The sequence below is a fragment of the Thunnus albacares genome, chromosome 3 (assembly GCF_914725855.1).
Source record: "Thunnus albacares chromosome 3, fThuAlb1.1, whole genome shotgun sequence".
NCBI lineage: Eukaryota > Metazoa > Chordata > Actinopteri > Scombriformes > Scombridae > Thunnus > Thunnus albacares.
The window spans coordinates 1,927,836-1,952,313 of NC_058108.1; the positions used below are offsets into that span (position 1 = coordinate 1,927,836).

Here is a 24,478-nt window from a genome sequence, read left to right on the forward strand (position 1 = left end):
CGAGAATAGCTGTCCTCTAGCAAGAAGTGAATTAGACATTTTGGATGTTAATCACATTTGCACTCCACATGGTGAATACTGATTAATAATTGGAAAATATGCACAGATTGGAAGAGGGTGTAGTGATCGAATGACACTGCTCGTCTCCAACAGAGCTGTTACTTTGTGGTACCTGTGTCTGCATGAACAATCTGCAAGTTTTAATTCACTCTTGAGTAACCAGAACCACTAACAATCCAAGTGTCTGTTTGCTTCATCTTTTACAGACTCTGGAAACATTAACAGTGACCTTAATGTAACTTGTGTAATCCTGCCATCAGTTATTATCCATAGAACAATGCTGAAATTAACCTCACATTTTATATATACTGCTCTACATGTTTTAAATAATTTCAGTAAAACATCATGGTCATTTCAAATGAAATGCAAACCTACAGTAATAGCCTACTTTAAGGTCTAAATACTGAATACTTTGTTTGGCATCATTATGATGGTTGAGGTTGAATCTGAACAACCGCCACTTCCATAAACGATACCTTTTTTTATGAGTTGATGTTAATAAATAATTTATTATCATACATCAGTTATAAGTTATTAATAAGAACAACTTTGGGGTTTTCCAAGTGTGTGACAAATCCTATTGGCTGGTGTTAATCCTTCAGTTCCTCTTCCTCAGGAGGACCACTCCACTGGAACTTTAGACCACTTAACTTCTTGGAAAGATTTTCAGAACATTGGACCAAAATCCATTTATTATTAACAACATGTACAACAGCAGACTGTATTAACGATTCTAAAAATCCTTTATTAATGACATATTAATATTTATAACTACAGATTTGATGACTTATTAGAAAGTGAGAAACTCATGACCCGTTAATGGATTACCGACATTATCACCTGCCAATTTATCCCAACCTGTCAATCCGAAACTTATTCTTATTGATGGCTTACACCTGATCTATGAAGTATTGGTTATTATACAAAGGGTGCGTCATTAGGAAAGGGTACCTAATTCTGTCACATTATTGCCCATTTGACTGGTGTAATAATGACCACATAATTATAGAAGTGCTACATTTCATCATCAGGCATAAATGACCAAACGACGTAAACTAAACCGTCTGAGCCAGTGACAGAGTGACAGCCAGCTGTTTAGGAAGCCGGAGTTCCTCGAAACCCCAGAGCGGGAGTGGCTGGTGATCCCTCCTCACCGCCGGCCAAATCTCTCCATGCCTCTCCGCCCCCACCCTCTCACTCTGTCTCTCTGTGCCTGGAAGGACGTATGCGGCCAGAGTCCCGGTGTCTCCTGGAGCATCCCGGCGGAGGCGGACAGTGCCCCCCCCCCCCCCCCCCCCCCCCTCCCTCCGTCCCCCCGGCACACAGCGGAGAAACCAGACGGTTGGCCCCGCGCTGCGCCGCAGAAATCAGCGTGCCAGGTATCATGACGCACCAAAAAATCGGGCACTTGCTTTGACTTCTGAGTCCGTCATGTGACTGTGCCCACTCTGTTTAAGTCGAGTTTCACCGGCTCCCCCTGGACGAAGCAGCCAGGTGAGACTTGTGCGTCATTCAGTCCGGTTTGTCATTTCTGTCCTGCGTTTCTTGTTGTTGTCAGTATTTGATGATGTCATTATTTCTTTCAGATGGATCTGCGCTCCGCTGCCGCTGCCGCTGCGTCGCATCTCTCAAAGTGAAAAGCTCTGCAAATGTGCGTCCCCCTGCTTCACAGACTTGGACCTCTGCCTGAGCCTCTGTTCTTGGCGAGGAAAATTCAGGCTCCCTTCCAGCTCTGCAAACCTCTGTCACTGCTGCCCGACAAGACTAACGATGTGCTGGACGGTGGTGTGACGCCGCAAGGGGACTTTATAGCCCAGAACTATTTCTAAACTATTACCAAATCAACTTTTCCTCAGTGGGTGGTTTGTTTGCAGATTGTGGAAATGCGCTGGGATTAACTGGAGTTCACACACCCCTTTGATTTATTGCTGTTTGTATTTTCACTTGGACTCATCCAAAATCAGAGAGAAGAGATGCGCGAGTGATCATGATGCTCAGCGTTTACATCCTTTGTTGTTGCTGACGCACACTGGGAGCGAAATTGGATTGTAAAACTATGTGGAGTCATTCCTGAGGACTGAGTCGCTGCTCTCCGCGGGTTTATGGAGAAGAGCAGTCCGAAGATGACGGGCGGAACCCGGGAGGCGCCGGTAAACTCCTCTCCGGCGGTGGCGGCCAACGCGGAGGGCGAGGAGATCGAGGTTTTGGAGAGCACCGAGGTCCTTCCCGTGGCCCCAGAGGACGTAGGTTTACACGTAGTACAGAGGGACCCGAAGTGAACATTAGACCATTTTTCACAATTACGCAGCAGGATTTCTTACGCACTGGGGCAAATTCAGCAGTGTATTTGATTCTAAGAAAGTATGAGCCTGAGCCTATAATTAATTTTAGAAGGTTATTTATGTACATTTCATGGCGTTATTTAAAACTGGAGTTTTACAGTGATAGCAGAAGGAATTTAAAATACTACAGAACAATGAGAGTAGCTACACAGCACATCCTTTTCAGCAATATATTTGTTTTTTGAGGGAGACAACACGTGCACATGCACACCACTCTTCCTCCTGTAGTTGTCTCAGACTTTGAGATAAGAGAACCCTCACACATAATGATGTACACCTTGGTACCCTATTATCTTTTTCTGCGGCTCATTGACCACAATGATCAGATAATAACAGGATGTGATTGCAAGACTGCAATTAAGGCAAATGCTCAAGTGTGTGAGTGAAAAGTCCTTTTAGCCAAGATTCATCATTTCCAAACAGGTGCACTACTTAGTTCTGGCACCTGTTCCAGAGATTTTTTTTTTTCCTTTTTCCACTGTCATCCTCTCTCTCACTCCTTCACTTTGCTCTTTTTTCTCTTTCCTTGTCTCAGCAATGGAAGTCTCTGTTTGACAAGGTATGTTCTGCAAGCTACGGTGGCTTGAAGCTCTTTCCACATGCATGTTTCACTCATTGTGGAGCGGTGTTTGTCTTCAGAGGTGCTCATCTGTGTGTGAACTGTGTGTGACCTCTGACTAAATCTGTGTTATCAGCGAGAAGCAACACAGATGAAGCACCACAATGGTTAAAGGTCATGAGACATGGGGGAATTTTTGGAAGAGCAGAGTACAATATTGCACTAAAAGCAGAAGGGAAACTGGATAAATCCGCTTTCTAATGTGAAACATATTAATAATACATGGCTATAAATTACATTAAAGACAAATGTTGCCCATGTGTCATGACCACAATGTTGTACTTACGCTGTAACACTGGCTCTGTCACTAATGGAAGTGACTTAAAGCTGCAATAGGAATTTTCTTTTGGCAGTAAGCGGTAACTGTGAGAAAATTTTGAACTTCAGTTCTCACAAATCACAAGTCATAAGGTTAGGTAACTTCACACACTCTCATGTTTGTCAGCCATCCCAAAGAGGTTGGATAAGAAAAAGAACGTTAGTGAGTCCTTTTATTGGTCCAACTGAGTGCATCACTAATACATTTTGATTAGTCTCTCACCAGAATTCCATTTGGCTAAAGGAGATGAATCTGCTGGGTCTCAGCTGCTGGAGATGAGACACTCTTCTTTCCCTCAGCCTCAGTTTGTGATTTGGGCTGATTAGACAAATGTATTTTTAGATCGAAATCTTGGCTATTGCAGCTTTAAATCCTTTGCCTGCTGGGTAACAATCACGGCATGTAACATGTAACCAAGCTGTGGCTTTGTCGGACTAAACTCCTGCAGAGAGGCGATGGTGTCAAAGGAGTGAGAGCACAGTGGAGGTTTTGGGTGTGTCATCCGCTGACATTGACCCTGATAATGCAATTAGAGCGATACATAATCCAGGGTGCATTGATCTGTCAGCAAGGCCAGTTTTGTATGAAACACATGCAGGCGCTCGTGCACACACACACACACACACACACACACACACACATTGATACAGCAGAGAAACCCCAGGAGAAGGGAAACACAGACCAGCTGAACATGCGAGCAGCAGGTCGGACTGACAGACGGCAAGCGGACCCCCTACTACCACACGCATATACACACACACACACACACACATATTCATGTGCGCACAGTCACCACTCTGTGGGACTGCCCCAGCACCTGCCCAGCCTGGGGCCCCCTACTTTCTCCTGGGGGGAATTGTATGCATGTGTGTGTGTGTGTGTGTGTGCGGCGGGTTAGTGGGGATGTTAGGGGTTGAATCAGAGGCTCGTGTCAGGCTCGCTCTTTCAGGGGGAGACTGAGGTCCCGTGGGATTAGGGGAAAGGCTAGCTGGGGTGTGGTGTGTGTATGTGTTAGTGATGGAGCATTTTCTATGGACGAGCATTAAATGGGCCTCTCAATCCACTGTCTTTATGCGTGTGGCGTCATGGCTTTGAATTTCCTGAAGTGGACGTCGGTTAAAAAAAAAAAACGTGGGTTTGTCCAAATGGCGAGGTCGGTGCCCGGTCTGGCAGCAATAAGTGTCCTTTCACTCTTTTATTCTCCTTCCCTCCGTCGTCCTCACAATGAGTTGTTCCATTTGTCAAGAGGCTGACCCCGGAGACCCACAGCTTTTCTGAAGTGTCTAAGGAAGAGAAATGATGGGCCACTGAAGACCAGGAAAAGAAGGACTTTAAATCAGTCTGGCAACCTGTGTCACTGCATGAGGGACAAAAGATAAATGTTGCTCGAAAATAGTAAAAATACATCTACAAATGTCAAGGATGACACTGTGTGGACTGCTTTCATCCAAAAAGCTTCACAATTTTGCCATCATTCACCTATTCATACAGTCCTTGAGGGCCTTTAAGAGCAGGAGGGGAAGAACACCTTGATGTGGAGTTTGGGATTGAACTGCCAATCCTGCAATTAATGAACGACTAGCTTGTCCAAGACATTTTCATTGTGATTCATTATGTAAACACAAGATATCATAAAGGTGTTGGGAGTCCATGTGGCTAGGAAACATCCTGCATCCAACAAACCAATACATGAAATATCTGATAAATATAATAAAATCACAGTAGGCTAAACCACACCTTTCCGATGTCGGAATTAGGATTCACACAACAATTATTGCGTCCAGCGATTTTTTTGTAACCTTTTGAAACTGACAATCCAACAAACACACCCACTTCACGCAACAATTGGCCGGGTTTCCAGAGGTGAGACATCATGTTTCACTCTGCTCTATGACAACAGACTTTTCATCCTGCCTTTGAGTGTGTAGCCATTTGGAACAGCTGGTTTTAGATGTGGTCAGATGACTCTCTGTGTGATCTAGTCTGTTTCATGGATACCCGTCATTACGCTTACAAACTTCCCACAAGCTACAACTTGACTTCTAATGCCTGTAATTTATTCATTTGAGTAAAATGTTCCAGCGAGTTTAACGTGTTGGCGAAATAAAGATGTCCAGAGATGAAGACAATGATTCATCTCTTGTGTTAATCAATTTTGGCATTGCTGCCTTGTTAAATGCAGAGCACATTCTATTCTGTCCACCCCATCAGGGATGTTTACACAGCAGAGAAAAGACAGGATCATCTTTGGACTGTGGCTTTCCTCCAGCTTCTTTAAAGCAGTTGGGCTGTGTACAAAACCCTCCCCATCGTATCATTTTTACCGGCTCCCATGTGAACTCGGTACATACAGCTATCAATTTCTGGGTTTCAGACCATCGGGGGCTGGAATCAAAGTGCTGCGTCGCTCTGTTCGCTTTCCCCTTTACTCCTCTCTCCTGTCCCCGGAGAGGATTTTGTTGCTGTATAAGTGCTTTCCTCCTCTGCGTGCAGGAAGTAAGTGAGCAAACCTCAGAATGCTTTGATTCATGTTCCCTATCGCCTGAAACAAACATGAGGACTGAACTCAGACAGAGACAAAGTCTAATGAAGCAGAGGAGATGCTGTTAGGAGGACAGCAGCTGCACTGCCATTTAATCAAAGTGTCCCAGCCTCTGTCTGTCCTTTTGAGACACACAAACCAATCAGGAAAGACTGCAGTCATTGTGGTCGGATTATTCACAATCTACTATATGTATCATCCAAAAGAAGAAACAGGATGTTTGTTTTGAAGTCTCCATTCTGTGTTGATTTGCACTGAAGTGCCTTCATGTTGCTTTTTTGAGGATTTCTGGGGATTTGAGGATGGAGTGTGTGTCCAGGATTTATCTGATAAACCGCATTAAGCATGTTTAGATCACACTACGATATGAACCAAACACATTTGTTTTGTTCTCCCCAGGAAGGCACCTCTAACAGATTTCCTTGTATGACTGTGACTGAAGGACTTACAAGAATTCTTTGTTCTTCACCAGTTTCTGGTAAAAAGTGGAATCTAGGGGGCTCCTCTGTCTTTCTGTTGGAAGTTATGAGGAGCTACATCTACAGTACAGACACAGAAAGTCATTATTTAAGAGGACAGGGAATGTCCCAGTGCTTGTAAACCCTTAGAGTGGAAGTCCCCAGTTGTACAGACTGGAAACCTGCAGCTCAGAGTAGATGGAGCACTTGTAGAGACAGGATGTGCACAAGTACTTTTCTATCCAATAGAAATCTACATTTTTAACCCAGGTGACTCCTTACTGCAGCCCTGGAACAGGAATATTTGTCAGTTGTGGTGATTTAAGTCTTGAAGCACTTTTACTATCAGTGAACAGTAACGTTTCTTTGATTCTGGGTTGAGTGTGTATATCATTATGTGTGTCCACATTTGCCTCTGTGTTGACAGCTTGCTCCCGATGGCATGTTGAAATGCCCCAGGCACGCGTCCAGAGCAGCTTAGTGATTAAACACTTTCACATGGCTGCATACTTTCCATCAAAGTGTTTTCCCTTAATATCTTGCTTGGTGGCAAAAGGCTCCGAATGTGAGCTGTGATCCCAAAACTCCTCACTGGAACAGCACAAATTAAAAATCTTCTAGGTCTTTTAGGAATGTCTTGTAGCCAGAGGGACTTACTCAGCATGTACTGTTATGGGGAAAACGCTTTATTAGCCATGTGATGCATGATTTATGATGATCATCATCATTTTTTTTTTTACTAAAGTAATGACAGTGGGTCTCAGAATAGCCCAGCAAGCATCATTAATTAAAACAAGCAGAAATTCAATGGTGGGGAAGCCACCTGTTCCCAATGGGACTCATGTTTCCCAGAGTTTCTGCTGTGAGCTTGTTAGTTGGACATTCAGTAGCCAACTCTGAGAGAAAAAGAAGGTCATTATTGAAAGTCGTTTCGTCTGGCATTGCCGTCTCACCTCATCATCCCGTCACAGCACAGTTGGCTCTGTCTCCAATGCTGCTTTTTTTTTGTTTAAGTGCACTTCAAGCGAATGGTCCACCACCCAGGTAACTGGTACTTAATGGATAAGCCAACTGGGAACCTTGAGCTGTGTTTAGTGGTGCCTGCATGGATAGCATGTCTCATCACACCCTGTCAGTTTTACCTACATTAAACGCAACAGGAGTTTTAGAAAATGAGGTCCGAATGTCAGTCACAGCAATTATTGATGGCAACAGTAGGAGATGCCATATGCAGGATGTCTGCTTTCTTACTGTCTCAGGTGCATCAGTTCAAAGACTCACGTAAGAAAAAGACTGAAAGGAACCTGCAAACTGTATGAAGGATAGAATTCCAAGAAATATGAGTCAACTAATGGAAAAAAAGTTATTTTACTTACATCACAGAACTGATGGTGGTGTTGTGACTAAAATATTTCCTGTTTGTCACTTAAACTTGATTAACTGATTAACTGACAAGCTGTAAACACAACACTGATATAGCTTAATTCTCCACTATGTTCACCACTTTGTCTGTCTGTTGTTTGGTGCTGGTCTGGTAGCAGATGGTGTGTTTATGAGAGCAGCTACCTTCTGCTGAAATGCTATGTAGAGGTTAGAGGAACTGCAGAGACAGGTGACAGCTCTGTTGTTTTATCACTACAGGCAACCCTTTTTCACATGAAAGTAGTCAAGTGATCTATTGTTAATATATGAAGGAATATTTTTGCATCATTTGACCTCTCCTTGGGATTGTTTCCTTTATATTGTGAAGAATCCTTTTGGTCTTTTTCTCTTTTATCCATATCATCTATGGTATACCGATGTGCTTATCAGCCTAATTGCCATTGACACATACACAGATGGTGGGGTCACAGTCTGCTGACCTGTCATCTAACACTACCCCGGTGATTGACACCAGCTGAGTCTCGGGGATAAACGGTAAATGGCTGCTTATATAGCGCTTTTTTTTTTTTTACAGTGTTTATGCTGCTCATTCATCCGTTCACACACACACTCACATGCTGTCGGCGGCAGGCTACCACACAGGGTGCTGGTGCAACCATCGGGAGCAATTAGGGTTTCTGTATCTTGCCCATGGACACTTCGAGATCCGACCACCAACCTTCCGATCGGTGGATGACCCGCCGCTCTACTTCCTGAACCACAGCCTATTCTACCACAAACAGTTTGAACAGCGCAGTCTTGATTCACTATCGTAAAAGCAGTTACAGCCACCAAACTGCACCCCGCCCCATTGTATTAAAAAGCAGCCGGGTTGTGTGGTGATGAAATAACAGACAGCGCCTCAAACATTTTCATTGGAAGATTTAATCAGAGCTCATCTTTCCCTGCTTGTCTGCCTCTCCCCTGTTCAGCTCTAAATAGATTTCCTTAATGAAAGGCACAGTTCCAGTTGGTGGAGTGTGAAAACAGCCTCTGCCTTTATGCAGAGGTAAAAATAGCTGCTGTGCCTGTCGATCTGTAAATGGGAGAAAGAAGATGTGCCAGTTTACCCGTAATTGGCTACAGTGTGCAAACTCATAGCAACCGTGGCATGAAATCGAAGTGTCTCTTTTGATCGCTGAATGGCCCAGTGATCTGGCAACCTCCATATGCTTTGTGTCTGTGTGTGTGTATGCGTGTATGTGTGTGTGTGTGTGTGTTCATGCAGTTTGTTTGTACATACAGGACCTAAAAATGTTAATCCATTACTAGAGGTCGAAGGAGGGCAGTTGAAGTGATGACAGCAAGTAACACCTGCTAAATACTGTGTGTGTGTGTGTGTGTGTGTGTGTGTGTGTGTGTGTGTGTGTGTGTGTGTGTGTGGTGGAGACTGGATATGCCTGTTGCCTTTTAGGGCAAATTAGTGCTAATTTGTCTGCCTTCTATCTTCTCTTTCATCTCCCTCTCACTTATTACCTTTCTCTTTCTCTCTGACTCTCATCTTTTTGTTCTGAAGTCCATCAGAGTGAAGTGGATGACACTGCAGATATGAAGAGGCCCGAGTCTCAGTCTGCTCATCAATGCTTTTATCACGTCTCTATTCATCAACTCTGTTTACTGTTCACTGCCGTCACCGCATATGAGTTCATCAGTTTTATAATAACAGCACAAAAACTCAAGGGCTCCAATGGGAAAACATCTAATTAGGGTTTAATCAAGGAGGTTATATTGTTTTCCACAGAGGTTACGTGTTGTGTCATTGTGAATTCAGTGGGTGTCACTGCTGGCTGTAACCTGCGTTTGTTTAGAAGCGTATCATGTATCAGTCTTTGTTGTTTTCTGATGGATGTGTGATGGTTTCGGCCCTTGTTAAGCCTGTTGTTCCTCAGCAATGTGCACACTAAGCTGGATAAACCTGAAACGCTGTTTATGTGTTTTTCATAAAGATCTCTGTCCACACTGAAATTCAAACACCATGGATAACTTTCCTCTTCTTCTTTGTCCTCTTTTAGTCAGCAAACAACAAATTTGTGCCTAATAGCTGTTAAGAAGTGGGACAAACACAGGTGGTCACATTATGAGTCTCAGCCGGTTAAACCTTCATTCTGTCTCCTTTTGCTTTCTGTGATCACAATTTAGTTATATTTTTTAATATATTTTTCACGTATTTTTTCTGCTTTGTGTTGTCAACCAGGTAAACAAGAATTTATAAATGCTACCGGTTTACCAGGCAAACAGTAATTACTCTGCTCCCTCGATCAAATCACTGCTCTACGATAACAAAGTCATGTGACAGAATCTGTATGGTGTGATCAGCTATACTGATGTTTAAAATGAGGATTCATAGTGAGGGTTAGAAGTGACAGAAAGGTGTCTTCCGACCTTTTCTGCCACAAAGCCCAAGACATCATTGTTAGCCAAAAGCTTATTTCCCCTGTCCGCACTAAACAGTGATGACTAACTAATCAAAATCTCTGCTTTTTGTGTGTAGAAAAATGCTGATTGAGGGTTGATTTACGGTCAATCAGAAGTGGTTCTTACAACCAAATGTGTTTATATGGAAATCAAACATGTGTATAGTCGTTCTGAGCGGCCACTAGAAAGCGGAGTGAAAAGCCGACTGTCACGGAGAGGGGAGGGGGACGGGGGAGACTCAATATTGTGTAAATATGGGGATAACGGTGCATATTTTCACAGTCTCTCCTGGAAGGCAGTCACAGTGTTGCACTCGCTTGTTATATATAAAAAGCGACAGAAATAGTTGTGTCAAAAATGAAAAAGGAGAGTTCTGTTCTCACCTCCGCACAGCTGGCCAATCATCGTGTGAAGTGAGTGTGAATGTCAGATCGTCTGTGTTGAAAAGTTACAGAAATAGCCCCGCACAGCCTCCCCCTAATCCGCCGTCGGAAAGGTGTGGGTTTCCGAAGCTATTCGACCATCCGACAAGCTGTTCTGGAGGAGTATACTTGCTCCTTTAGTGTGGACAGAAGCCAAAATAGATGAAAAAAAAGTCAGCGATTTAGTTGTCAGTATGCCTGAAATTAACTCGTTTAACAGCCGCAGTTGAAAGTGGGGTGAAAAGCCGGCCGTCATAGCGACGGGCACGATGCAATAATCATTTCAAAAAAGGAATAACAGCTCACACTTTTGGACGGTCTCTCCTCGAGGGTAGTCATAATGACAGAAATAATTGGGTCAAGAATGAAAAAAGAGAGCTTGAGAGAGAAGTTCAAACCATGCTTACTGCTCACCCTCACTTCCACACATCTGTCCAATCATGAACGTTGAGATTGGCGGTTTCTGAGAAAACTCTCAGAAAACAAGAATCCCAACGTTCTTCGGTGTCGGGGAAACATTCAGACGACATTCAACCATCGGACAAGCGCTGTGGTTGAAGCATACTGACACCTTTAGTGTGGATGTAGTCTTTAAGCTACGGACCAAGAATTTATTATTAGGTTGTTTTCTTTTGGGTTCACACATTTCAACATTTGCTCAGAGAGTAATTTGAAAAATCCTCCTCCTTACCTGAAGCGCACCAATCAAGCAGCGCTTGCAGTTAAACAGCTTCCTGCTTCCTGTTTCAGTCTGTCACTCTGATCTTCAGGGCATCAAAAACACAGTGCAGCTCCACTCATTCCTTATGGCTGAAACTGTAATACCTTCCCATAGGCTATAGTTACAGTGTACTGTTGACGGAGTGCCATACTGGCCGTGACCCATCACACCAACACCTGGGGGCTCTGTGTGTGTGTGTGTGTGTGTGACAGACTCGGAGGCCTGTTGTTTCTCTGTTTTCTAGCGACGGCTCAGAGTTTGTATGAAATGGAAAATGTCTGTTGTTTGTCACCAGACTTATATATAAACCCCCCCCCCCTCCCCTACACACACACACACACATATTTTGGAACACATTCCTGCGTCACAGGCTGTACATGTCCACACTGATGTCTGGCAGGATACAGGTACAATAACCCTGTGTTTGGTGCGTACACCTGTTTGTGTGCGTGCGTGTGCGAGGGCTCGTGTTAACTGATTTCTGCCTCTTCAGTCGAGTGCTGCCCATTAGGGAACGTTCCACACCGAATGTACAACTCAGCCAACTGTTTGATTCCCCTCTGTTCTCCCTTTGGAAGAACAGTTTAGTCTTTATTGAGACAGATGGCACGTTGATGACCAACGCAAAACAAATGCTGACAACTACTAGCACAGATGTATATGCTTGTGTATGCTAGATTTATAATGCCAGCTACACTTGCTGGATTTGAACTGTAAATTGTTTGCTGGCTTTTCAGATCACTTTGTCTTGCTATGTGCTCAGCTGTCCGTGAAGCACTGTTCTAACAAACCGTCTCAGCAGCGTCTCCCTGTTTACTCCTCCTCCTCCCTCCCTTCTCTCCCTGGAGAGTTTGCACTAAAGTCTAGGCAGACCGTGGTGTAGACGAGATAATGCGAGACACTCATAATTCAGAGGTAATGGCATTTTTCACTGCTTCATACACGCCCACGCTAAACCTGTAGGTAGAGCGTTTCATTTGCAGTTCGCAGTGACAGCTCTCTCTGGATTCACTTCTCTCATCTTCTAAAAATGTTCCCTTGGAGTATTTGTTCTTTATTTTGTCATCGAAATCTGGAGAATATTACCTCTTAAAAACATCAGATACAACCAAGTGCTTATTCTCGCATTTGTGAAAACACTATTTGTCTTTCAGCAGATTTCGCCTTTTACTGGTTTGTGTTTACATGACAGCTATCGAGCAGCTTACTGCTTTCCTTGCAAACCTCAAAGCAGCATCTCTTTACTTGACATCCCACTTATGGGAATAAAAAAACACTTTCCACTTGGCACAAAGCAGGTGGGCTCCCACTCAGCTTTTAGGCCTGTGAACAAATGTGATGAGCACGGTAACCTCTCCCAGAGCGTTTGTTCTACGCGACGAGCACTGCGAGATTGCTCAAATAAATTAAGCTCACATAAGTGGCTTCCCCCAGACTCTGTGGATGTCCCAGTTTTAAGCCTGGAGAGACGCAGCGAGAACGACGCTGTTTACATTCATAGAATAGTGGAGTCACGGTGAATAATTAGAGAAAAGGATCGCTTATTTACACGGTTTCACCCCAGGTTTGCATGCCTTGATATTGGCTCATTTATTCAGAGAAGTACATGCTGCAGTGACACTCAACCTTGCACCTAGATATACTGTAAAGAGTATTAGGGCCACCGTTACAAAAAGAAACTTGAGAAAACGGTGTAATTTTATGAGAGAAATCATAATATGTCAAGATAAAGTTGTAATTTTACAAGAAAAAGGTGTAATATTAAGGAATGAACATACTGAGTTAGTTAGGTGAACATCAGATCATAATTAGAGGGCATGTTAACATCATCAGTGTAATTTTCAGGACAGTGAAACCAGGTTTTGGCCTGTTAAATAAAAGAAGTCAGTGTTTTTGGCATACCCTGGCTGTTTTTTGTTGTTGTCATGGCAACTTGGCCTAGCCCATCCCGGGCAGGCTCAGCAGATGCCCAAGGTGAGCAACAGTGCTTAGTTTTCACCCAGATCTCCGTTCCCGTCCTGTCCCCACCGTGTCGTCTTACAGGGCATCGCTGCCAAAGGCTGCCAGCGGGGCTGAAGTGCTGAAGTGGCAGACTGTGATAAGGAGAAACCGAATCACACAACACAAGAAGTGGACCAGCAGAAAAATATAGCCACTTTTGACCCTTTATTCCCTGGTGTGATATTTACCTACACATCTTCTGTCTTGTAGCAGTGTTGTCGGTGATGTGTATTCATGAAGTGGTGACATATTGCTCATTTGCAATTTGGAATGGTAAAAACTTGGCCAGATGTCTCGTGTATGATTGATGAAGGCTCATGCCAAAAAAGGGAAATAAAAATAGGTCACAGATGGAATTGGCCCCAGTGATGGTAAGAATTTGTTATTTGTTAATTTGTTTACTATGAAGTTCGAGGTTCTGAGATGATTTGATTCCTTTCTCTGAAGTATATCCACGGCCCAAATTACAGGCATGCATGTCATGTCTGATCTTAAAAAGGCATTAAGCAATTTATGACTAAAATTTAAAATCAATAGAAAATTAATTGGCAAATATTTTGATAATTGATTAATATTTATACTAATTTCTAAGCAAAAAGGCCAAAATTTGCTGGTTTCAGCTTCTCATATGTGATGATTTCATGCTGTTTTGTCATACTTGATAGTAAACTGAACATCTTTGAGTGTTGGACTGAACAAAACAAAACATCTGAAGACGTCACCTTTGCAATGGTCATTTTTCACTATTTTCTGACATTTTATAGGACAAATGATCATTAGTTGCAGCCATAATTTTCACAATGCAAACATGTTTTTGTGCAGAGATCAGTCTAGTGAAGAGGTGACATATCATTGTGCACTATACTGTAGTTGTATACTGTTTTGGGGCTTTAGCTCATATATATCTTGTGTCACTTGCTCATTTCATGGTAGAGCAGATGGAAATGCACGGAGGTTTGGTGGTTGGGTCTTTAAAGTGAATACTAAATGCCAGAAATATTGCCCTTGAAGTAGAGATGCATTTATCTAACTTATACCCTCCTGACACCAGTTCCAGTATCTCAACTCAGGGTACCTGCTGATATGAGTACTGCTCCAACACCAGTGCTCCCAATTTTATATAAACCTCACTGCAGGACACTCAACTGAATAATTTTAATGCAAGTTAAGGTGAGGCACTATAACATTGTGGCACTGTAATCTTTTAGTTGGAAGTTGGAAGTCCATGACTTTAGTAAATGTAACGTTATATATATGTAAAGTTATGTCATGGTTGATACCCAGTCTGCTTCAGGGTCAGTGATACTGGGGCTGATACTGATCTGGAATATCAGACTGGTGCATCTTATACTTTAAAGTAAGTAATTGTTGACGTTGTGCTGTGTTCCAGCTTCCTCTGATACTAGTATGATTTTCTATGGCCCATTATCTTGTAATTAGAAGCTGGGATATCAGGGAGCACTTCCAAGTTTCAGTGTCTCTGTGTTCTACTATGTTCAAAACGTGCATATGAATTTAGTCACGCTACTAAGACGTTCTCACCAGCATTTACGTCACTTCATTGTCAGCAGGTAACCCTAACTCCCCTTTGGAGATCTGCTATTATCATTTCTGTTCTGTTAGGCAGTAAAAACCTTATTTATTGCACCAATTTGAAGGTTTCTCAAGAAACCTCTCCACTGGCTGTTGAAATCCCACATGCTGTACTGTTATTATGCCGTCTTCATTACCAACAGTAGCGGTGAGGATGTTAGGATATGTAGGACAGGCCAAGTGTTAAGAACAGCAGATAACAAGGGAATATTACATTTGGAAGCGTGTATACTTTACAGATATACAAGGGATTTTGTAGCAATTGAATCCCAGTGTGTCCTTGATGCATTTTTGGGTAGAGTCACATCCATATTTACAGCTGTCTGCATGGAATAGAGCACCTTAACTGCATGTTAGTGCTAAGTGCGAAAACAGGGCCAAGGAGAGCCTTTAGGCTGTCCTGTCCCATGACAACACTATCATCCTGACAGTGTCGCTGTGTCTAATAGAAATCCTCTCAGAGTTTCAGGGGGGAGATGGAGAGAATTCTTATCTTTTGTCGCTGGGTTTACTGCAGCCTCGGCTGCAGATATAGCAGCTCATCAGGGTGCCTGTCAGCGTCTGGTGCTGAGAGTGTCATTATGATAAGAATTATCTGCTTCAGGGGAACAGCTGCCAAGGTTGTGATAACTTACAGTTCCATTACAGGTGGAATAAGGATCACTTTTTATTCGTCACTTTTAGCAGAGCCTTTCCAAAATGAACCTAACTTTTTTTAAATGGTGTATAGGTAAAAATGTGGTACAATTACATTTTGTGGTACAATTACATGTTTGGCATTGAAATCTTTAGTTAGGGTCAGTGGCAGTATGTGGTGTGGGTATGTGTGCATATTTCTGCTGATCTGTGTACTCTAATTAAACAGTTGTGTGTGTGTTTTATCCAGTGTTCTGGTATTTTCTGTCTAAAAAATGAAGTCAGGTTCTGCAGTTCATTCCATTATCTTGACAGTCAGCACGGATCTCGTTATTTTGAGCTCGAACACCTCTGCAAGAACTTGTTAAGATATTTGCTATGAGATTCTGCTCTGATTAATCACACAGGGAAAGGTGGAAGAAGCAACTAACAGTGTCACCTCCTGAGTGTCATGAGCTGACTTTTCTTTCTGAGGGTGCAGGTTTCCTTCTGATTTTGTACCTGGGCTTTTCCTCTGATTTAAAGAATAGTTTGACATTTTGGTTAATATGCGTATTCACTTTCTTGCGGAGCATAAGATGAGAAGATCAACAGTACTGTCATGTTTGTTAAATATAAGGCTACTGCCAGGAAACAGTTAGCTTAGCTCAGCACAAAGACCGGAAGCACTTAGAAGCAGCTAGCCTGACCGGTCCAAAGGTAAAAATATTAGTCTACCAGCGCCTCTAAAGATCACTAATTAACACGTTAGATTGAATTTCTTTAACCGGCAAGAAAAGTATTGCCAAGTTGTGGTTTTACCAGGAATTATGTGCTGGACTGGTTCTTGTCTGGGAGCAGTGACTCCATGGAGTCTTGTGATGTTGCTAAACAACCAGGAACTGTCCCTAGCTAAAAAAAAATACATAAATCCCTGTAAAACAACAACTATTTGCTCTTAATTTTGTGGATTAAACAAACCACGTATAATCTAATAATTAGGGAAGTGCTGTTAGGCAGGTTATCTTTGGACAGAGCCAGGCTAGCATTTTGCCCAATCCAGTCTTTATGCTGCACTAAACTTCATGATTTCATGAAGATGTGAATCTTTTGGCTGCTACATAAAGGCATTATATTTGCCTTACTTCTTTAGCACCATGGACTGCTGTTTCTGGAGGTCCCTCCACCCCCCCCCCCCCAACTCCAGTAATGCAGTTTGAAAGAACTCCCTTCTTCTTCAGCCGTTAAAGGAAAGGGGAGTTGGTCATAGGGGGCGCATGGACTGTTTCTTGTTCGTTGACCTCTGAGGATTACTGGAATAGGATTATGAAGTAGAGGGTCCCTGAGTGGGGCTCTCCACCGTCACCAAGGATCAGCAGACAGCTGACTGGCTGACCGCCTGGTTGTAGCTGATTAAAAAAGCTCCTCGCAAAACAGCACAGGAAGTGAAATGTCAGAGGGTATTTGTCCCTCATACTTTTACAATATGGCCCTTCCTCTCCACAGCCTTAGGCTAAATTCACACAAAATCAGGCATTGCAGTGAAAACGCCAGTCCTCCCATTCATTTGAATTGGGCTGGTGCGTTTAGCCTGCAGGGGTGGGGGCCACAGGGGTGGAGAGTACGGAACGGTGGTAGTGAGAATGCTGGTGAATGAGAGAAATAAAACGTTTTTTTCTGATTGTTTCATTTCAAATAAATACGCCCCCGCCCCCACACACCTCCGCGCAAACTCTACAGCCTTATCCTCCTGGTAGGGGAGGGGTTCTTGCCGAAGATTGACAGACAGTTTGAAGGGTCCCACCCGACCCAGATGGCAACCTTGAAAATATTTCCGACAGCTCCACCGGCTCCTCCATCCTCACCCCCCAGCTCTGCTCAGCTCCCCATTTTTCTTTCCCTTTCTTCTCGAGATTTGAAGAAAATAAGTCGGGGGGCCTCCCCTCGGGGCAGCCCCAGCCTCAGGTCCATTTGCCAGCTATTAGAGATCATAAATCTCTATGCTGAATGGAGCTGCTGCCATCAGTAGTGCAGGGTTTTGATGGTGTTGTGGTGGTGGTGGTGGGGGGGGGTTGACCTCGGGGCAGGCCTGGAGCAGAAGAAGGGACTGAATGGGAGAGAAAGACAGCCAGGGAACGGCTCGTTAAACAAATGTTCCTCCCCTCTTTTTGTCCCCCTTCTTATTCTGTGAAGAGCCGCCTGAATGCGTGCAGCAGTGAAGGGATGTTTGATAGAAGGTTTGGCCCAAGAGGGGTTCTCACCTCGGTGTAAATGGGAGGTTTGGGGAGAAAAGGTCACCAATCTCTGTCTTTGTCTCTGTGCCGACCTGAGTGTGCCCTATGCCTGAGTGACACGGATACACCATCACAGCTTTGTGTGTGTGTGTGTGTGTGTGTCTGACAATGATTTTGACTTCTGTATGTATTTTTGCAATTGTGTCTCAGTGTGAGTGACATTTATAGCTGCAGTAGTAAAGCTTTCCCTTCCTGGTGTTTTGTAGATCTTCATCCTATGTGTGTCCTGTTGTGTGTGTGTGTGTGTTTGCGTGTGTGTGTTCGATCGTGTCCTCATACATGCTTCTCTCCAGTGTGAATGCTTTCACAAGCGGCGACAGGGGGTAAAGTGTTTATTTGAACACATGCTAGAGAGCCTGCTGAGGGCTGTTTGGTTGTCTGCTGCAATCCCCTCTGCTTCTGGAGACACCCTAGGGGCAGTACAGCGCTCCCTCTCATTTAGTCTGTCTCTCCCCTCTCTTTTCAACTATAGTCTGTCTGTCTGTCTCGCTCCATCTTGCCTTATGTCACAAAATCAAACCATGTCCACGCTTTCGTTTTTTCCTGCATCCATCTGCTGTTACAGTAGATGTGATCTCTCAAACGCTTTGAAATTGAGCTTATTGAAAATGCTTGCTAAGATGCCTCATGTGCTGTTTAAGGGCAAAAGAAGCTGACATACAGTATACTCAGACTTTAACAAACATACAGTAGCAGGCAAACAGAATTGCGAAAGAAACCAGCTGTCCTGAAATACAAAATATATGAGGCCGTGGATGTGTTACATGCTGGATAACATGGCGTAAAATGCATGACATGCAAATGAGGATTTTACTGGGAGAAGAGGGATCCAAGTACTTGTAAGTGTGAATGTGCATTTATGTCATATGTGTGTGAATGTATCCACATTTAGACAGACACCAACTTAAAGACATAATCAAGAGACTGTAAGCAGAACTCTGTAGTGGAAGGGAAATTTTGATTATGATGGTCATTTTTCACTCTATACTGACATTTCATAGACAAAGCGATTGCTCAATTAATTGAGAAAATAATTAGCAGATTAATTGATAATGAAAATAATCTTTAGTTGTAGCTTGAGGAACTGCAGTTTTAGTGACACACACATCACATCTAATTGTGCTGAACCACAGAATTATATCATACCTTTAAAACCTGTAGACAGACAGTGTTTTGTAGAATGTCACTTTATTAAAAGTGTTATGTTTAGTGTGGATATTCCACATGGCAGATTTTATGGACCGTCTGGGCCCAGTTGCTCAGAAGTAATCTGATCGGATTTTGGCTATCGGACTGGATCAAAACTTGAAAACGGGTCGTTCAAAAGAAAAAAAAGGATTCTGAAATCTGATTAGATCACGTAATCCAGTCTTGTTTTGATCTGGATCAAACCTTCAGTATGTGTTGAAAACCTTTCAGTAGGATTGGGGCTACCTTTGATCTAAAAAATCAGGATTATCTTGATCCCAGCACAAAGGTGGATTCAGGGTGGATTACAGGAACAAAATGCAATAAAACTGGTCAACTAATACAACATTTGTATCATGTAATATATATAAATGTATTTATATTTGCACTTGTTTAACTGTTACAGTGCTTTACACTCCTTTCAGTCTGGTCTGGGTCTTCAACAGGCTCAGATTCATTATAAATGTCATCACAGAGATGGACATTGCGGTAACGATGTTGTGCAGGACAATACAGGCAAGTATTATGTTGTGCACTCCCCGTGATTCCACTTGTGTGTAGTTAAGGCAGGCAAAGCACCTCTTCAGAACTCCATTTAAATGCTCAATTGCACATCTTGTTTTGCAATGAGCGGTGTTGAAGCGTGCCTGCTCAGGTATGTTTGCTGCAAGAAAAGGGGTCATCAGCCATTGTAGGAGTGGATAGGCACTGTCTTCTAATGTTATGCCATCTGGTCGGTTGGTTTGGAGCTGACTGTATAGAGAGTGTAGATCCTGGACAGACCCAGGCCACTTCACAACGTGGTTTGTGATGATGAGGATCAGTGTTGCCCACAAGTTGGATGTTGATGCCTCCCCTTTTGGTTGATGTACTCCCGCTCCCTCTCATGAGGCGCTTGTGTATGCACATGAGTGCAGTCGATAACCCCAATAGTATTGGGCATGTTCCTAAAAGAAAAAACTTGCGATTGGTCTGGGCGATCTGGTCATCCTTTGGAAATTAAACAGATTGATTGCAGGCTGGCCAGTGCTGTTGACACAGCTTTCACCACATCACAGAGCAGAGCAACAAGGCCCTGTTCTTCCACAGACAGACCATGACTCATTCAGGTTCTGTGTTGAAGTTTTGACCTGACAATGTCTGCAGTGTACATAACAGTATTTCCCAAAGTGAAACTGAGCATACAGTTCCTCAGTTGCTCCAGTGGTTTTGTGCGCTCAACGTACACCCTTTGATGGTATCTTCTCCTACCAAAAATTGTGGTGGCGATGGACAATATCTGCCATGTCAGTGCCTCTCTGTAAGTCCTCAGGGAAAGGCTGAATTAGATGACTGTGTAATTGGTCTTTTCAAACACACACCCATTCAACATCAATTAGCTGATGTGCTTCGGCTTGTGTTCAATTAAATCAATCCTGCCTAAGGCTTTCAAACTCTATGTTCACTACACCAAAGAGGTGGAACCACCTACTTTTGACTGTTGCAGAAATCTACGCACTGCTGGAGGGTGTTAGGTGTCATTATGCCTCAGTAGTAGGAAGCTTTAATTCTACTAAGGGTGGAGAAGTGACTCACAAAAAGTTAAAAAGACATTTGGGTTGAAATCACCCAGAATGTGAATGTCATGGGGTCTGGCCAGAAGAGGACCATGGAGCAAATGAGATTTAGATGGAAGAGTCTGAAGGCCAGGGCAACAAAGGACCATGCTGAAGCAAAAAACACCCGACAGGAAACAAGTCATTTAGCAGAGGTGATTACACAGATTTGGTTATTGACATTATTAGAGGTGAAAACTTAAAATTCAAGGTGTTGTAGGGAACAGTGAGGCCACATTTGTAGAGGAAAGCAAGTCAATTTCTCCTAAGGCTGCATTCAGGCCAAATCAGGTGTTGTGCAGCACCGCCGCAGGGTTGAGCAGAGGTGTGGGCGTGTTTGTGCTCTAGAAGGTAACCGCTGTGAAACAGTCAGAAAATAACGTTTTATTGATCTGATTCACTGGCTTTCTCGCTACCACCGCTCCCTCTCTCTCATTCACTCCCTTGCTCGCTCAACCACAGCTGCTCTCTTTCTCTCTCTCTCTCTCTCTCTCTCTCTCACCCGCTGGTGCTCTCAGCTCTCTCTTTTTCTCTTAAAATGAGTTGGGAAGCCAACAGCAAAGTCTGACTTTACTTTTAACGTTATCAAACAAAGAGAAATGTCCCTCTTTCTTACTAGTAATGTCTTTGTACGCCCTCATGGCAGAGTGTGCAGCTCTGATCGGTCTGATCACCAGCTGTGATTGGCCACCGCGGCGTGATGCGGGGTGGCGGTTCTCAAAAGTTGACTCTGGATAACTTTTGGGCCGCAGGCTGCTGTGGCACTGCTGCGGCCAAAGCGCCCGCAGCCTAAACGCACTACCTCCATTCAAATGAATGGGAGGACTGGCGTTTTCGCCGCACCGCCTGATTTGGTCTGAATACGCCCGAATGTTGAGGAAACATTTATTCTGGATCTCAGCACTGTTACTGAGGAGGAAGGTGGAAAAGAGGCAGGAAGTGTTCTTTGCCAAGTGACCTCATGCTGGCTCTTCTACCCGTTGTTCTTACATAGATAGACTACATTGTGATACGTAGTCCCATTCAGAGCTCTGGTAATCCGAATTTGGTAATCTTGAAGTTTGTATCTGGATCCAGGTGATCCAATCCAGTGTTGCTTTGAAAAACCAGCACAGAAGTAAAACGAATTACCGGATCCTGGATAGCAAAACATGGGATTTCCAAATCTGGATCATTCTGATCCAGATTAAACTTTTTGAACAACTGGGCCCTGGTGGAACGTAATTGTAGAACTTTTCTTCATTTTGTCAGAATTCCTAGTAGTGAGAGATAGACATTATTGCCAATATCTATAATACGGTTCCAGTAATAGCACTGTAAGAGCTTTGGTCACCCTTTTGTATCATAGCTGAGCATCGTCAGACCTGCTCGGACAATTTGTGTTGACCCACTCACACTGAGGGCAAAGATGTTTTTATTCCAGGTCACTGCGACAGTCATCTGTGACTTCAGTCACAGCACTCAGAGGCTGGATGATGAACAATCCTTGTTTGTTTGATAGTGTAGCGTCTTTCCAAGAAAAGCCCTGATGATATTATGATGGCATCTCATCTCTCAGAGACCTGAGTACTTCTACTGATGCTACGATTGCATTAAACCTGCAGGGAAAGATGATTTTAAACTTAAAGGACCTGGTTTGTAGAGGAGAAAATTAAGTGTGTGTTTGTGGAGTGAGCTGCTGTGATATGGTAGGAATTAGTAGAGAAGGGACACAGACAGATCAAGCTGCTGGTTGATCAAGCGTATTGATACTGTGTCGCTTAGAAACATTTAATTTAGATTAAGATGCTCCAAGGTGCTATCAGTCCTTTTTATTCACTGTTAATTACTCAAGCAAAATGAAGTGGACCACAGAATTATTCACAACAATGAGTGGGCTGGTTGCAGGGAAGGTTGCACTTTCTGCACCTTCTAATATTACATCAGGTTTGCACAAATCTGAGCACAAGCTGCACACCATATCAGCACTACACACACCACTGAAACCAAGCGTCCAAATAAAGACTCATACAGTAGGTCATAAATAGTCAAATAACTGTTTGAGATCACCTAAAGCTCTGAGAGAATTCATCATTATCTCAGTTAGATTACCTGCCATGCACAGATGGACTGAAATGATGACTCTGTGATCTATTTTTCTGATGTTTAGCTGATCCAGTTTTTCATTTATATGATCTAAAGTGGATTTTTTTGCACCAATGCTATTGCACCTTGAAGGATTATCCTTCTTTAAAGCATCTTGTTCTGTCAGGATTTCCTCCTTCAGTCTTAAGAACATGAAGAAAGATTAAATATCAGGGAAATTTAACAATGGTTACAAAAGATGAAACCACTCCTTTGACTTGGATATTGAATCAGGGTTTGCAGATACTTGTGAATACTTGTGAGGCCGTTTAAGTCTTGATATACTGTATATGTCTGTGTGTGTCCTTGTGCGTCTGCATGCTCATGTGCAGCACAGTGAGGGGATCAGATGTCCGGGGATTTAAAGTAATACCTTAGTGTCTGACACCTATCCACATATCAAGCCTCATCCATGTGTGTACGAGTGTGTGTGTGTGTGTGTGTGTGTGTGTTGTGTGTGTACATGCCCACTGAAGACATCTTCACACTGACCAACGTTGCTTGGTTACAGGCCAGTTGGCAAGGAAACGGTGACGGCCCATTCTAATTTGTGATGGCCTCAGATGAGTGTGTGTGTGGCAGTGCATGTGTGTGTGTGAGATGAATGAGGTTCATCTGTCAAGCGAGACAGGTGACCCAGCACGCCGTTGATTAGCCCAGACAGATACGTCAGTCATCCCCGCAGCCACCGTGAAACACACTTCTGTGTGATAGAAAACCAATTCAGGACTGTCTGAAATCCACCTCAATTATATTGATTGAATGAGCAATTTAGGTGGCTTACCTAGAAATTTTTATTTCGTAACCAAAGTGGGCCAAAATGTGACTACTGGCAGCAGCTATCTCTAATTCTGACAGCAATTAATTTAATATTTTTTGTTTTTTTTATATTGTTCCATTTTTGTTTTACATAAGAGAATAAAATGATTTCAGCCAGCGCTGCAGAAGAATTACAGTTAAAAAGAAAACTAAATCTGTTCTGCGTATAGAAAAGCGTAACAGTACAACAGCTGCATGATCTAAAATTTCATTTTGGCTCCTGAATGTAGGGGCGTGAGCGTGTACTCTGTGTTATCTGTTTTATGGTGAGGAAGATGGAGAAAAAAAGAGAGCAGAGATAGTACATTAGACTGCATGTGAGAGAAAGCAATTATCTGTGGCAGACTACGTGCTTTTCCCATCACAGGAGGACAGGAGAGCAGAGGAGAGAATGGGAAATAAAAAAGAAGACGGAGAAGAGGAGAGGAGAGAAAGCGAGGAAAAGAGAGTAGAAGTGAGATACTGTAGACAGCTGGACCTGCCAGTCAGTTCTCTCCTGTGTCTGCTGATAAGACTGAATATAGCTCCACAAGTAATGCCATGCACTCCAAATTTCACTTTTTTTTTTTGCCTCATATTGGGACTTTGACTTGGTATCACTTGCAGGAAGAGATGATGGGGCTAGGTAGGAAGAGCTGCTGAGAGAGCTTCAGCCTCAGTGCAGCAAGGAGGTGGATTTGATTCTTTTTCTTACTGGTGAGTTTTTTCCCCCTCGTATTCATGTGGTTTAAGTCGGGCAAGGCTCTGAACATGAGTGTAAATGACTTCCCATTTAAACCCCAAATTTAGGTCTGCCAAATTTTTTGATGTAATTTTTAATTGTAAGACTCTTGAAATGATTTTGGACATAAAGTCTGCTACTTTCAAGAAACACCTGAAAAACTCAGCTCTTCAACACTTGAGCCCCTTTAACCGTTGCTTTTAACTGT

At 43.2% G+C, this 24,478-nt stretch overlaps 1 protein-coding gene across 3 annotated transcripts in view; it reads left to right on the forward strand.

The window, feature by feature from the left end:
- The first annotated feature begins 767 nt into the window (after positions 1 to 767).
- rhbdl3 (rhomboid, veinlet-like 3 (Drosophila)) overlaps positions 768 to 24,478 on the forward strand; it is a 61,546-nt gene continuing 37,835 nt past the window's right edge. Inside the window, exons 1-3 of one of the 3 annotated variants that reach the window (XM_044345726.1) lie at positions 768 to 1,554; positions 1,647 to 2,303; positions 2,938 to 2,961. In XM_044345726.1, coding sequence (XP_044201661.1) covers positions 2,163 to 2,303; positions 2,938 to 2,961 — 165 coding nt within the window. In that variant the 5' untranslated portion in view covers positions 768 to 1,554; positions 1,647 to 2,162. Of the gene's footprint in view, positions 2,304 to 2,937; positions 2,962 to 24,478 lie in introns of all 3 variants that reach the window. The other 2 variants (XM_044345725.1, XM_044345728.1) reach the window with 2 other exon arrangements.